Source organism: Rhineura floridana, chromosome 3 (assembly GCF_030035675.1).
Source record: "Rhineura floridana isolate rRhiFlo1 chromosome 3, rRhiFlo1.hap2, whole genome shotgun sequence".
NCBI classification, from domain to species: Eukaryota; Metazoa; Chordata; class Lepidosauria; order Squamata; family Rhineuridae; genus Rhineura; species Rhineura floridana.
In genome coordinates this window covers 130287647-130302708 of record NC_084482.1, presented here as the reverse complement: position 1 = coordinate 130302708, position 15062 = coordinate 130287647, and the positions used below count along the sequence as shown (strand labels likewise).

Below are 15062 nucleotides of genomic sequence, written 5' to 3'. Positions count from 1 at the left end.
GCAATTCAGCAGCTTTAGGTCCCTCCCACTCTGGAAAGGCCTAACAAAGAACTAATTACATAATGATTACATAAGATGACGCACCTACCCAGCCCAAACACTGACAGAGTTAGTCTTTCTGAAGCTAACTGGACCCAGGAAATACTTCTCTTTCAGAAAAGGAAGAACCAGGATTCAGAACAAGTAAACTGTTTTTGCCTACATCTATATGATCTCACTGTCACTCCCTTTCCTTTTTATTGCATTCTCACTCTTGTTAGACTTGTACTGGTTTCCACATCTGTCAGAGACACGGAGTTTCCTCCGTCATTGCTGCTTTTCATGTCTTCTGTTCCTACACAGGATAGCTGAATATGCATCACTCAAGAGTTAGCCAAGAATGAATTCAAGGGGAAGCAATGACCAAATGTGTCAAACAATTCCAATCCATAGTGGAACTTCAGAATACATTCTTTCCACTGTGATAAAGAAAATTGGTCCACACAATAGAACTAAAATCAAATCACATCATTTGATCTATCTCAAGTTGTTCCTCTATTATGTCTCTAAAACTCTGCTAGTAAAAAGATAGACAACCTTATTCACTCCAGCTATGGATGTGTTCCTAGAGATGTGAAGACCCAGAAAAAAAATCCAGGAAAATTCAGCGTGGGGGTGGGGACTTTTTCCACATTTTTTCTGTTTTTTTTCCTGGGCCTTTACATCTCTATCTGTTCCTCACATGTGTAAAGCACACTGTAACACAACCACAATACTTTAGACATCAAGCCGTAATTGCAGGTAAGGCAACACATCTGGGTAGTGCCCATACGCTTTTTGTGATACACATACCCTTATAGCAACACAAAAAAGCGAATGCTATATAACAGCTATTTGTGGGAGCATAATCTTATAGAATCATAGAATACCAGAGTTGGAAGGGGCCTATAAGGCCATCAAGTCCAACCCCCTGCTCAGTGCAGGAATCCAAATCAAAGCATTCCCGACAGATGGCTGTCCAGCTGCCTCTTGAAGGCCTCCAGTGTCAGAGAGCCCTCTACCTCTCTAGGTAATTGGTTCCATTGTCGTATGGCTCTAACAGTTCGGAAGTTTTTCCTGATGTCCAGTCAAAATCTGGCTTCCTGCAACTTCAGCCCATTATTCCGTGTCCTGCTCTAATCTCTACTCTTTCTAAACAGAACAAATTGCTATAGTGGGTATCCAGCTATAAATTTCAGCTACAGCTCATCTGCAAGAGACCAAAATAAAAATGTTTTCTTGCCCAGATCCTGCATATACTACAGCAGTTCAGTCTGTGATTTGTGGTTGCACTGAGATTCCAGATTCTACAGCTTTTGTCTGGTTACATTAAGTAACCAGACAAAAGTCCCTTTACTTTCTCCCACAGGCAAAAGGTTCCCTCACAAAGATAGATATGTTAATGACTCAGATCACATGCAACACTGAGCCAAACTATATCCTAATGCAGGGGTTCCCAAACTGGTCTGCAGACCACAAATAGTTTGTGAACTTCATGCTGGTGGTCCACAGCATGTCCATGAAGAACAATGGGAGGACCATCTTTAAGGTTTTGTATTGTATGTTGTTGCGAGGTGGAACTCCAGCCTCCCTCTCCTGATAGCGGAGCAATCTACATTTCCCTTGTCACATCTTTGTAATCTGTCTCTCCCTCCTCCTGGTGGCCCTTCCCAGCCCTTCTCTGCACATCAAGAGTCTGTGAAGTCTGTCAGACAAGTGAAGGCTTGGCAAACAGCACTCTTCCGTTCTCTGCCACAACTGTAGTCATTCCTCTCTTACACCCTTCACAATTCCTTCCACTCCCCATTTTATAGCCCCCTTTAATGTACCATGGCTTCCTCCCACACACATTGAAGCAGAAGTCTCCTTTGCCCATCAACAACCCGGGCATTCTCAATATGAGTGGTATTGTCTGTACTGAAAGACACCAAGTAAGGAGAGGTAAAACCAAGTGATTTCAAGGCTGTTAACCATGATGCTTACTCACGAGGAAGCATCGCAGAGCACAGTGAAGCTTCCTTCTAGTACAGGTGTGTGGGATCAAGCTTCTAAGGCTGTAGTCCTATGCATATCTACCATTGATCTTGATGGGCTTACTTCTGAGTAATTATGCATGGGATTAGCTGCATGATGAGGGTTGGGGGAGAAAAATAGGCAAAACTGCAATTATGCTTGGAAGGGAAAGGGTGAAGAAGAAAAAGGGGAGATTCTGACAGGTTTTGTTATCTTTGTAGATAACTGAGATCACATCTGTGGAGCACCCCTTTCCCACCCCTTATACAGATGACTTGCCTTTTGCAACCAATCCCACCTGCACACACAAAAGCCTCAGGAAACTGCTCCCATTTTAATGCATCCATTGCATTAATACTCATATTGATTTTAATTGATTTTTATTGCTCCTTTTATTTCTTATATATTGTATTACAGTTTGAATTCCACAGAATTCAAATTGTAATACAAGATAAATAAAAGAAACAATAAAAATACAATTTAAAATCATACATCATCTAGCACACTACATTACAATAGCTACAGTAAGAGAAAAATCCATGTGGTCCGCCAAGACCCTCGTCAAGTTTTGAGTGGTCCATGGAGGAAAACCGCTTGGGAACCACTGACTCAGCGCACACAAATGGGATCCCAATGAAAGGTTGCAGCAGCTGTGCTCTTTCCCCCAGTTCTGCTGCTGCCACGCTAGGCAGGGCTAAGCTTCTTGCCTTAGTGCTCACGGTGTGTCCAGAGTGAGACAAACCCCAAGCCCAGGTTCAGATGCAACACTAAGTGCCAAACCATGACTTGGCCCCAGGTACTGCAGCAGCAGTGGCACTGTGGGAGGAGAGCAGCAGTTCAGACTTTGCTCCAGGAACCTGCATTTATGCTCATTTGCACCAAGTCACAGTGTTACATGAGAATTGTGCCAGGTGCGTACATAATGAAAATCCAGAGTACATAGTGAAAATTCAACCTGGCATTAAGATAGGCCCTTTAACGATAAACAGCAACTCCTCTGGTCTGTCACACAAGCGTATGCATTTACCAGGTGTCAGTTGTGCCAATTCTCTATAGTCTTCATGACTAAAACTAGTAGCAAAGAAAGGGAAGGGTGTAACATAAAGTCAAATTGACTGCGGCTGTTGCAAGTGTCTTTTCCCCAGTGTCTCTGAATACTTGTTTTTTTATAGAGAGAGAGAGAGAGAGAGAGAGATGGCACACACTTTACTATGAAGGCAGCACATTCAACAGTCTGGACATTGAGCAGAATGACTGTGTTTGCTTTGAACGTACATTAATGGCACCAGAGAGAGGCACTGAAGACACTGTAACCCAAAACTGCAGGGAACACTAATCCTAAATTAAAATGCCAATTACTTCTGGTTGTTTTGCCTTTCAGATATTCTGTAGTATTGTCTTGAACCTTGTATAGGCAAGGAAGACTGTGTCTGGAGGGTGAGGGAGAGGGAACACCAAGAAAGCAAGAATACAAAAAGAAGAAGCATGCACTCAGAAAATCTGGAACATCTAAACGCCAACTTCAGTGACAGGCAATTTATCTTCTAACTTCAAGATTATGCAAGCAAACCAGGGCCCCAAATACTCAAGAGCTCTTATTCTGACCTCATTGCTGCACATAGTAAAGAGGCCCAAATTACATAAACACTAAAGAGCACTTATATAAGCAGTCATGAACATGTGTCCAAATATCAACACTCACAAACCAAAAGAAGAATCCAGGTAGCTGATCTTATTAAGTATTAATGATATATATACGCACACAAGGCAACAGAAGACAACATTATCCTGTAGCCAACATTACATTGTTTATGCTCAGCACCGGGAAGCGTGTTTAACAGTCTGGAAAACTAATTTTTATTCTCAGCTACAGCACAAACATTCTGGGATGTCATGGAAGCAGTGTGTTTAATTACTTGTCTGCAAAGAGTTTCGAAATGTGGAAGGAAAGATAAATGGGAAAACAGCATTATTCTCTAAAAGCTAGAACACTATGACCTTTCTTACTACTACCTAAAATGCACGTTCCCTCTCTCCAAAATGCCCTGTCATCCATACATGTCTTTAAATTTAGTAACCATCATCAGATAAATACCAGAAGCCTGGAAATTTACACTTAATTTTGTAGCAATTCATTTGCAAACTGGCATTTCTGCTTCAGTCATTTTACCCTTCTACTAACAGAGATAGGGTCACAGTGACCCAGAATATTTTTCATGTCTTCTCTGCTAGGGAGTTTCAACAAGTGATTACTTTTATCACATACACAGGAAGAACCAGAAACTAGACTTTCTGGCTAACTCTGTTAAACAGTTTTCCAATTACACAGGGTAATTTTTTTTTAAACCCCAAGTGCTATAAAAGGACCTCTTTCGCCTGAAGCACTTTCCAACTTGTCTATCAGAAATCACAAGTATTCATTTTGGAGCTTACTACCCTTGACAAATAGAGCATTTGTTCCATGTACTAAAATACTGGGCTAGTACTAGGAAAATTCTGGCTTCTACAGCCACACATACAGCTTATTTTTGTAGATGCTTCCTTTGCTGGGTTAATGTAGATACTATTATTTCCATAGATCAACTAACTTTCAGGGTCTGAGAAAAGGAGACTGAATTTAGAGGGGGGTATTTTGTATTATGCAATGATTGCATAAGCTTTCATTTACAGCAGGCAGTTGTTACGAGTCATAGCATCAGTTTTAAAACTAGAATCTTCAGGGTGGTGAAAGATAAAGAGAGGACTCTTGGTGGCTTTGGAAATGTAAAGTGCTAAGATGGCAAAAAAAAAAATCAAACAAATTCTGTATGTAGTAACAATGGCTAGGATAACATACTGTTTGCTAAAATGTGCAAACAGGATAGAGGCCCAAGAAAATTAGAATCACGAAAATCTGGAAGCAGTTGGAAGTTATAAAACTAACTGAAGTGCCACAGCCCTATAAAATAATTAAGAAATGGAAAAAAGGGCACCTGCAATAACATATATTAAAAAAGAATTGTATAGAACAGATATAAGATTAAATTATCTGCTACCATAAATTACTAAGACAAAACCAAAGAGAAAGATATTTTGCCCTTGTATTTTTCAGTATTATGTTTTTCTATTTTTTGGATTGGACTGTTGACAGAATGCATATGCATATGTATATATTTAATGAGTACTGTTGAGATAAAGTTATATTTTTAAAATTTAATATAAAAGCAGATATTTGAAACCAAGCAAGTTTTTATGATTGATAAAATATCTGCAGCAATGTTATCAATACTTGCTTCAGTCATTTTACTTTTCTACTAACAAGGACAGGGTCGCAATGACCCAGAACATTTTTCTTATCTTCTCAATCATATCAATCTTATCATATTTTTGTGATTGATAAAATATCTGTATTAATGTTATATCAATAATAATGCTTCAATCATGCAAATCTGATAACATTTTATATTTCTGTTTAAGAAACTGAAGCACTAGGGTCATCTTGAATAAAGCATGAAGAGCTATGGCTTCACTGCCACCCCACCCCGCTATATTAAGAACACCAGATTAAGCTTGTTTTCTTTGAAAATGGAAACAGACTGCCTTCAAGTCGATGCTGACTTACGGCTACCCTATGAATAGGGTTTTCATGGTAAGCGGTGTTCAAAGGTGGTTTACCATTGCCTTCCTCTGGGCCTGAGAGGCAGTGACTGGCCCAAGGTCATCCAGTGAGCTTCTATGTGGGGATTTGAACCCTGTTCTCCCAGGTCGTAGTCCAACACTCTAACCACTATGTTACTTATTCATGGGGATGTGTGTGGGAGAGAGAATTAACTTTAAATTATTGCCATTTTCTACTTCAAAATCAATGAGAATTCCGCTGACATTAACCAAGAAAAGCTAGCTTTCAATGAACATACCTTGGCCTCCTCACATAACTAATAGCGGGGGGGGGGGAAAGCACTTCAAACAATGCTAAATGTTTTTTCTAGATCAAGGTTTTCTCTGTGTAAGGAAAAAAAATTAATTTATCAAGGGAGTTTCTTGTAAGACTGCCATTTCAGGATGCTTCCAGCAAAGAGGCATTTAAAGCAACAATTCACTATTTCACCACATGGTGGAACATCAAAGGTTTGGAACATGGTTTGCAGAACGCGAAACAAGTTACCAAATTCATTGTTGAATTCCATGGCATCGCAGTCCCAGAGCACATAGTGGATGTTTCAAATACCAGAAACCACAGCCAAGTATTTCTCTTTTTAAAATGAAGTTAAAAGCATACGATACAGTACACTATTATCTGTAGTGCCTCACATTTTGATTATGTTTAATGAGAGCTGTATAGTGATCCTGACTGATCAATAAAAATCAAGAGATGAGGAACATTTACTTGAACTACTGAGCGGTATAGACATGGAGTTGAGGTAAAATACAAATCCTATCTGACTTACGACTTTGTGCAAATCACATGGCCTATCCATACAGCAGATTTCACATGATAAAATGGAGATAATACTCTAAGCTGGTACAATCACATAAGACATCAGAAGACCTTTCCTAAAGAAGGGGGCTATAAAAGCAACAGCAGTTATTATACTGTGCTGATATGTAAACAAATTTGATTCTTTGAATGAAATTTTCATGTGCTGGGTCAAGGCAAATCATAAATTACAGAACGCTATTTTAACGTTGAGATGCCACTACATTAATGAATCCATTTTTCTGTTCAAAATAGTTTAAATGGAGTGTAATCTATGAATGTGGGAGACCGTTTAAAATTTAACCCATTCTTCCATATACATTGGAGGGAATGCCTGCGGTTTTTCTCATGTAGATTCTTCAATGAATGTAGATTGTTGTTTAATAAAACTGTTCAGCTGGACAGAAAAATAAAGCCACAGAATCCGATGTTACTACTGTAGAGTCAAAAAAAATGCTCAGTCAAGTCCCTAAAGCTCAGCATGGCCTGTTAGGCAGTTGCATTATACAAAGATGAAACTGCAGTAGTTCCCCTTTATTGTTTTTTATATTGTTTCTATAATAAGTGGCTCCACTTTTATCTCTTTCTGGACCCTTGTTAAATCTTGTTTTAAAATTGTAATTTACACTTTGACCCATAAACCTGTTAGACATTCTTGGCACTGGATTATTCATCCTGCCCGTACTTTTTTTAGTCATGTGTACAAAGATAAAATGGAGCCCAGCAAAAATACACATACATTCCATGAATCTTCTTCACTTGATTACTTTTCTCAGTTTCAAAATGAAGACCATGGAAATTCACTACTATGAAGATTTTTAAAAGTGAGTTACTTCAATGCCTCCCTCCTCTTCCTCTTTCAGGTGCTTTATGAAAGGAAATCAGTTTTATGAATTCAAACCTTGGTTAAGAAACAGGAACAATTGATAAAGTTACAAAATAAATGCTTGCAAGCACAAGCAACTAAATGAGATGTTCTAAACGTGGCTTTTTAGTAAGATTTTTAGAACTGTTTCCCCCTCCCACATACAACCCATTTCATTCCATTGAGAAAACCAAGGTAATTCTTAGAATTCTGGATGAACAAAAAAACCTGTTTGTAAATTGTATATGAGTACATACACTTTATTAGCAAGAGTTAAAGAAATGTCAGACAATTGTGACTGCACATGCGCCCGCACCCACACATACACACTTCTACTTCATCATTTACCCGTCCTAGTTAATATAAGTCAAGTAAGAACTCCCAGAATTGCACAAGAATGCAGAATGTCAGGGAGACAACATATTAAATAACACATGCAAAATATACCACATCTTTGCTCGGTAAAGCAACAGATGCAAAGAGACTACAATATGAAATAATAATTGGCTGTTTTACTAGACTCCTCAGACTTTAAAAGTAACAGAAAGCCTAATACATGAGATTACACAATCAGAATCTCATGCAATTCAAGGCACTTAACTTTCACCAAATTATTGGCTGCTGAATAAATAATGAATCGCAATACCTTGCATTACAAAATAATGTTCCAACCACACTGTATTTCACACTGAGAATACCAACAAGCACTCCCAAAGCATTGCTGATCACATCCGATTTCCAATTACAATGCATCTGTTTGTCAGAGCAACAGAAGAGAGGTAGATGAAGCTTCCATCTCTTACCTGGAAACTGCTGAGACTCATCCAAGAGGAGCATTTTGCTTCATGCACACGGCTGGACACAGCCTTCTTTAGCAGTTGGTTCTGTAACGTCAACTGAAGACAGTATGGCAAACCATCAACTACAATAAGCTTATTCTAGCCCCACACCAAATGTCTGAAGTCACTGCGACTAATTTATCATCATCATAATCACACTCAAAAAAAGCCTTCTGCTAAAAGTAGCCCTAAGTATTAAGAGAAAAACACACTAACTAATGTCATGGTATGCAGAAACTCTTGTCAACAGCACTCGTCTTGTATCCTACAAACCTGTATTGAGCACAACCAGCAAGTATAGATCATATAACTTGGCTGCGACTGAGAAGGGTCACTTACATAACCAATTAAATATGCCTAGGTTTTATTCTATGCAGCTGGAGCACTTTTCTTCTTTCCCTGCTCAGGTACATAAATCCATGAGTACAAAACAAGCCAACAAGTACCTTGGGACCAGTTTCAGAAGTTATTCTGTCCTATTGACTGAAACCAGCATATGTGCTTTAGAGGAGGTATCAAACACCACTCCTGAGGAACAGTGCAGTTTGTAAAACAAAAAGAAACCATGTATGTATGTGTGTATCTGGGAGGTCTCTTCTCCCTGGGCTGGCTGCTACAAGAAAAGTTGCAGGCTGTTTTCATCCAATATCATTTACTCTGCCCAGGCAGGACCCATATGAACTAGTGGCAGAGAGCAGGAATAAAACAAAATCCTTACATAACTATTCAAACTCAACTGGGGCCCCACACAAGGGGAATTCTAACAGGCAACAGGAAACAAACAGCAAAACCTCCAGAAATTAAGAGAGGGGGTGAGAGAGAGATAAGTTGGCGTATAATCATGTTTCATGCCATTAAAAAGAGAACCGCTACAGGTTTAACAGCACACACAAGTGTTTACTAACCGAACACAATTCCATGTGTGTGAAATCAACAACTTTGACAGTCCCATGAAATCTCTGTAACCTAAATAGTGGCAGCAACAATGACCTAATGGCTTTAGCTCAAATTTAATTTTGATACCAAAGTACTGAGGACAACAATAAAAGGATAATGAGGAAATCTAGGGCTGATGGGAAAAATAGTCTGAAACATCTGAAAGGCACCAGGTTGAAGAAGGTTGTTTTATAAGACGCATCCACTCAAAGCAAGGCCCCACTTCACAATAGGTTTATTAAAAGCTGCTTTTAATACAAAACAAAACAAAATATTTATTCTATTCAGTTTCCTTTTTTTAACCCAAGAGCCCTGGGTCCTTAGTTAAATATTAAATTATTATATTTTTATTCCACCCTTTCTCCAAAGAGACCAGGACGGCAAACCACAAAACAATAAAAATACAACTTTTAAAACGCATTTGAAAACAAAGGGAGGTATCAGCTGCCCTCATTCCATTGGCATAAGGATTTAGGCTTACACAACGGAATTCCCTCCCTTCTCCCTCTGTGTGTGTCCCACCCCTTCCCCAAATCTCCAGCAGATTTGGGGAATCCCCAGGACAGACTGAGAGGGCATGGGGGGGGAAGGAGAGGGGAGGAAGTTCTGTTGCACAAGTGTAAATCCCTGCACTAACAGAAGAGACTTGGCGCTACTTCATACACAAGCCAAACCAAACAGACTTACAACAAATAATTTTAAAACTGCCAGAAATAATATCTTTCAACCACCAAATGCCTGGGTGAGCAGGAATGTTTTTAAATTCCACCTAAACATTAATAATGAGGGGGACAGGCACACCTCATCAAGGAGGGCAATTTAACCTCACAATAGTTCTGACAGGTTAGGATGAGCCACAGTGACAAGCCCAATTAAACCATATAAAGGTAGCATGCAATGTGAAGCATACTTACACAAGTAACTCCTAGTGAACTCAACAGAACTTGTTCCCAAGTTGGTACATTCAGAACCAGGCTGATAAAAGAGTCCAAGGGGAAGCTGGGATTTAAATCTGGGACCTCTATGTCCAACCCAATACTCTGTCTAGTGCTGAGATCACTAACACAGCACTGAACGTCTTGAGGAGCCTCTCAGCCCCTCTCTCTGTTCACTGACCGGAGAGGTAGTAAGGGTGATTATCTCACCCACCCACCCCAATCTCTTTCTCACTTCCTCTTTCAACTGTAGATGCTTTTCAAGGCTCCGATCAGCGCCTGAGCAGCTGAATATAAAGTGGAATAGAAAACAATGTCCCTGCAGATGATGGAGTAATGTCTTTGCTACCCAGCCACTTTTTAAATTATGTAACAGAACACACCATCACTGGCAACACAAGATTTAAATACCTCTGACATTATGCTAAAGTAGAAAGACAAGGATCTGCTATTTTCCTTCTGCTTTTAGTGAGCAAAGGCAGTACTAATCCAAGATATCTTAACTATTAAATGAAAGCAGGAAAACTTGAAGTCAGACAAGTGTAACCTTTACAAAATGAATATGACACTGCCCATTAACTCATTATGGATGTGTGACTTATTTTGAAATCAGCACATTAGTTGAAGCAACTCACCAGTTTTGAAGAGAATCCTCTCTGGTTCAGTGGCTTTGTGAAAAATGACACATGACACTGACCTATTTCTAGCTATATAGACAACCTTATGAAGATGGCTTGACTTAGAGCCACTTTCTCATGTGATCTCCAAGGTGGGATATAGTGTATCACTCTCTGCAAATCATATATCCCCTTTCCCCACACCACTGGTATCTAGTGGCCATATACATCTTTCCTGTCCTGCGCCAGACACCGTCTTTGTGCTTGTCCCTCAGAAATGCTACACTTTCTTGGACAGATCTTCATTTTGTTCTTGAACACTGCATATATGCTCAGACTCCTCATTGTTCCTTCATAGATGGGATTAAATTATTTCCTACCCTCATCTGCCATGCTTTGTAGCTACCAGCAGCTGAACTTCATAAACCAAACAATCTTTCCATTCTTTTTGTCATGAGGGTTCTGAACTAAGTGAATTGTTCCTTCTCATCCCTGCTACATTCTCTGAAGCTGCTCCATCTCTAACAGCTTCCTTGCACACATAGTTGCTTTTCAACAAGACTGCATGGTGAAAGTCAAAGCATGGCCCAGTATGTATGTGTAAGGGTACCACAAAATTCAATAGAACTTAAAAAGATCTAGATGTTTAACTAGATCACCCCATATGGACAACCAAATATCAATCTGTTGCAATTAAATACAGCAAAAAAAGACTGATACAAAAAAATGAAGTCAAAATACAAAGTTGCCATACCCAAAAGACACAAGACTTCGGTAGGCCTTGGTTCAAAAGCCCATTAAAATATATACAATATGATCACATGATTTACTTCACTACACCCTTTTACATTTTCTTTCCCAAATGGCTTAGGTCTACAACTCGCTTAGATGTTTGAATGTTTGAAGGCAGTATTCAGGAGCAACCCAATAATAATAAATTGAGGAGTAGGCTATATCAAGTTAGCAATATTTATTGATTCCTTGTTTAAACTAGAGAGCACTTATTACAATTGATAGCTATATAACTGTGTAGAGTTTCAGATTCAGCCTTCAACATCCAAATGATGGTTTCAATCAATAGTATAATGCTGGCCAAAAGTTGTCTTAGAAGCACAATAAAGCCACATATACACCTTGATTTTATCTTAAAAAATCTTTCCCCAATCCAAATCTATAAAATATATCACAGTTCTTATTAAACTTTTCACCCAAACCAGGCTGTTATTCTTGGTCCCCTCCCTCCCTCCCAAGTTAAGCTAATGAGCACATACGATCTAACCAAAAGCAAGTTTTTCACCCAAAAGTGTGCTTTTTCCAGTAGTAAGAACCCAAACCTTGAGAGCTTAAAATTATATTTATGATCTCATTGAGTATTTGTAAGGCAACACATACCTCAGCTTCTCCCTGGGTATGATTAGAAGAATGTCTATAAGGCACTTGTCTCAATTATTTTTAGTTTTATCCTACTGAATAAAAAAAACACCCGCTGTACAACTGCAAAAATAACCACTATTAAAAACTGATTATTAGAAATAAGAAAATCGCTGCAAAATGAGAGAAGAGGAAAGAACAAATTAATTATGAAAGGGAAAAAAGTTGTCTTCATAATGCCCTTCATAACACCTTTAAGCTTTTCTGATCAAAGAGCAACAGACATTGGAAAGAAACAGAAGACACAGAAGAGATATTTCTCACATTCACAAAGAGAACACAGTGGATTTCCTTGTTAATCTGAACTCCTTCAGGTTTGTATGTTGCATTCTTTACGCTCAAGAACAATTACCAACCAAAAAAAGGAGAAGGGAATACCTGCATGCATTGGTAAGGAGAGAAGAGAGTAATGAGTGTTCCAGAGTGCTCCAGAATAGCAACACATTTTTACTTTAAATTCCATTATACAGGGCAAATAAAATGGAAAAGCAAGCAGCTAGTTACACCACCATAACAGAACAGCAAGGCGACAGAACTCATCAGCAGATCTGAGGCAAAGAGAACTTTGGCATCACTGCCAAGTCATTTCGCCAGGTTATATAACATTTTCTGACTCTGCAGAAGTTGTGCCACTTTCTCAAAAGATGTTTATACCAAAAATCATGAGAAGACAGGTGAAGCAATACCACCAAGATTTATAAGACTTTACCCCTCAATAAAAATCTGAAATAACTCCTTGTAGATGTTAAAAAAAGAAATCTGATCCAAAGTGCTGGCAGTCTGTGAAACCCTGAGGGGGCAGAGATGAAAGTTCTAGTCCTCCCTTCCTGCATCAGCATTCAAGTCACTCCCCATGCCAAGGATGATATCTCTTAGGTAGCAATAGGTAACAGTTCATAGAGCTGGTTAAAACACTAGAATTAACAAGACAGGCTCATCCCCACCTCCAACTTCATCTTCCTTATATTCCTCCAAGTTTGGCTAAGGATTTTGGTGCCTCCTTCCCACACATCCTGACCACAATAAACTTTGTTTACCTAGATTCCTGACAGGGAAGCAAGTTCACAAACTCATCCATACCAGATAGAATCAAAAAGAAACAAGCAGCTTAAGTACAAAGTGTTCTCCTCAAAGCACAGAAAAGGGCTTTTTAAAAAAGTCATCGCTATGCAGGTGAAGAACAGCCAGTTCAAGAGAGCCATGAGTCTATAGTAGAGCTTACCAATACCCTCCTATGCTTATATACTCCTTGTTCCAGCCCCAGTCACTTTTGTTTGTGCTAGTTCACTACAATTGCAATTTAAGTTCCAGAAATGTACATTATTTTACAAGGGACATAATTATACTATACCTAAAACACATACACATACCATCCTTATTATGACACTGACAGGATGCATTCACATGAACCAAAGGAACAGTAGTGGTTACTCAGAGGGGTGCACTTTGCACCCATGCTTCCTCCAGTAGGAAAGGATATGACAATATCCTTATGAGATGTAATAAAAATCAGAGAGTTGAAGAAAGTAAGCCACTCACCAGTTGACGATAACCACTTTTTTTGTATAATTCATAGAACTGTGACTAACGTACTGCACAAACAGAACAAACCTGTTTAAAAATATTTAGCAGAGCCTTGCCAGTTTTATAAATCTTCCATGTTACAGAAAAACCTTCCATTCTTTTCTAGCCACACCTACTATTCACGTAAAAATTATAGCAATATAATTTTCAAAGAGTTTGACTGCAAAGCCATTAATTTGTATTGCCCTTTTCACCAGTTTCCATGTAAAACATGCAAAACTAATCAAAAGGATATGTTAAGAACTTAGGGCAGCATGTAAGCAGCCATGAAGGTCGACGTGCTTCATTACCAGAGAATAAATCTTCTTTAAGTATCATCATTGCATTCTCTAAAGTGCAATTCCTAGTATTAGTGATTCCTGGTGCATAGTAGGGAAATTAGGGATAATTCTCAAGGGCAAAAGGTTCACCATCAGATGAAGTCATAAACCGCTGATAAAAATAACTTTTGCAAATAGCATAAAACAAAATTTGTTCTATCAGTGAAGTTAGCTCACGAATTAGACAAAGGACACATCTTGTGGACTATATACGTACAAGACTGAAAAACACAATTTACTTCTCCTTGAAGTAGAACAAGTTGAAATAGTGTTGACAGTTCATTAATAGAAGCAAATAAATCCAGCAAAATAAACAAAAACATACTGGCTAACTTTGGGATATATTTGAACCCTGATGCATACTGAGTAAACTGGGGTATTTTTTTACCCCAGAGTTTTTATTTGTTTGTTTCCAGAAGGAAAACAGTGATGACTGGCTGAAATTTGGGGACATTGTATGGGTGACAGTGTCCTAGAAGGACAACCCTTTAGGCCTACACATGTGCAAAAGGCAGAAATTTGCCCCCAAGGGCTTTTTGCTGTTGTATTTTTGAACCCCAGGAATTTTTTCTTTCAGAAGGAAAACAGTAAGCAGTAACTGGCTGAAATGTGGGGACACTGTACAGATCAAAATTTGTGACAATGTCCTACATCCTTGTGGGTCTATTTATGTGTAAGTTACACAATGAAAAATGCACCTGGGGTCCAAAAATACCCCAGCAAAAAGCCCTGCGGGGCAAATTTCTGCCTTTTATTGTGTAATTTACACATGAGTAGACCCACATTGTCCCCATACAATGTCCCCAAATTGTAGTCAGTTACTATGAATAGATGGAATGCAACCCAAGTTTAAAACATAAGAGAACTGGAAAAAAATATGTCAAATTTACAATTACTGCAATGCACTAAAGAGTCTAGTTGTATGGGGTAGCATTCCACTTGAAAACACATGTTCGTATGGGTTTTTTTTTCTGGACTTGGACTTGACCCTGGATGCTCAGGTCTCAGCTGGTGACCAGAAGTGCCTTTGCCCAGCTCAATATGGCTT

General features: G+C 38.9%; 1 protein-coding gene across 9 annotated transcripts in view; it reads right to left on the bottom strand.

Moving 5' to 3' along the window:
- RAD54L2 (RAD54 like 2) overlaps positions 1-15062 on the bottom strand; it is a 93159-nt gene that overhangs the window by 46152 nt on the left and 31945 nt on the right. The window contains exons 1-2 of one of the 9 annotated variants that reach the window (XM_061617902.1): positions 8638-8825; positions 8156-8248 (exon numbers count right to left, since the gene is read on the bottom strand). The exons of the other annotated variants lie outside the window; for them this stretch is intronic. Of the exons in view, the coding sequence (XP_061473886.1) occupies positions 8156-8189 (34 nt within the window). The 5' untranslated portion in view covers positions 8190-8248; positions 8638-8825. Of the gene's footprint in view, positions 1-8155; positions 8249-8637; positions 8826-15062 lie in introns of those variants that run through there. 9 annotated transcript variants of the gene reach the window in all.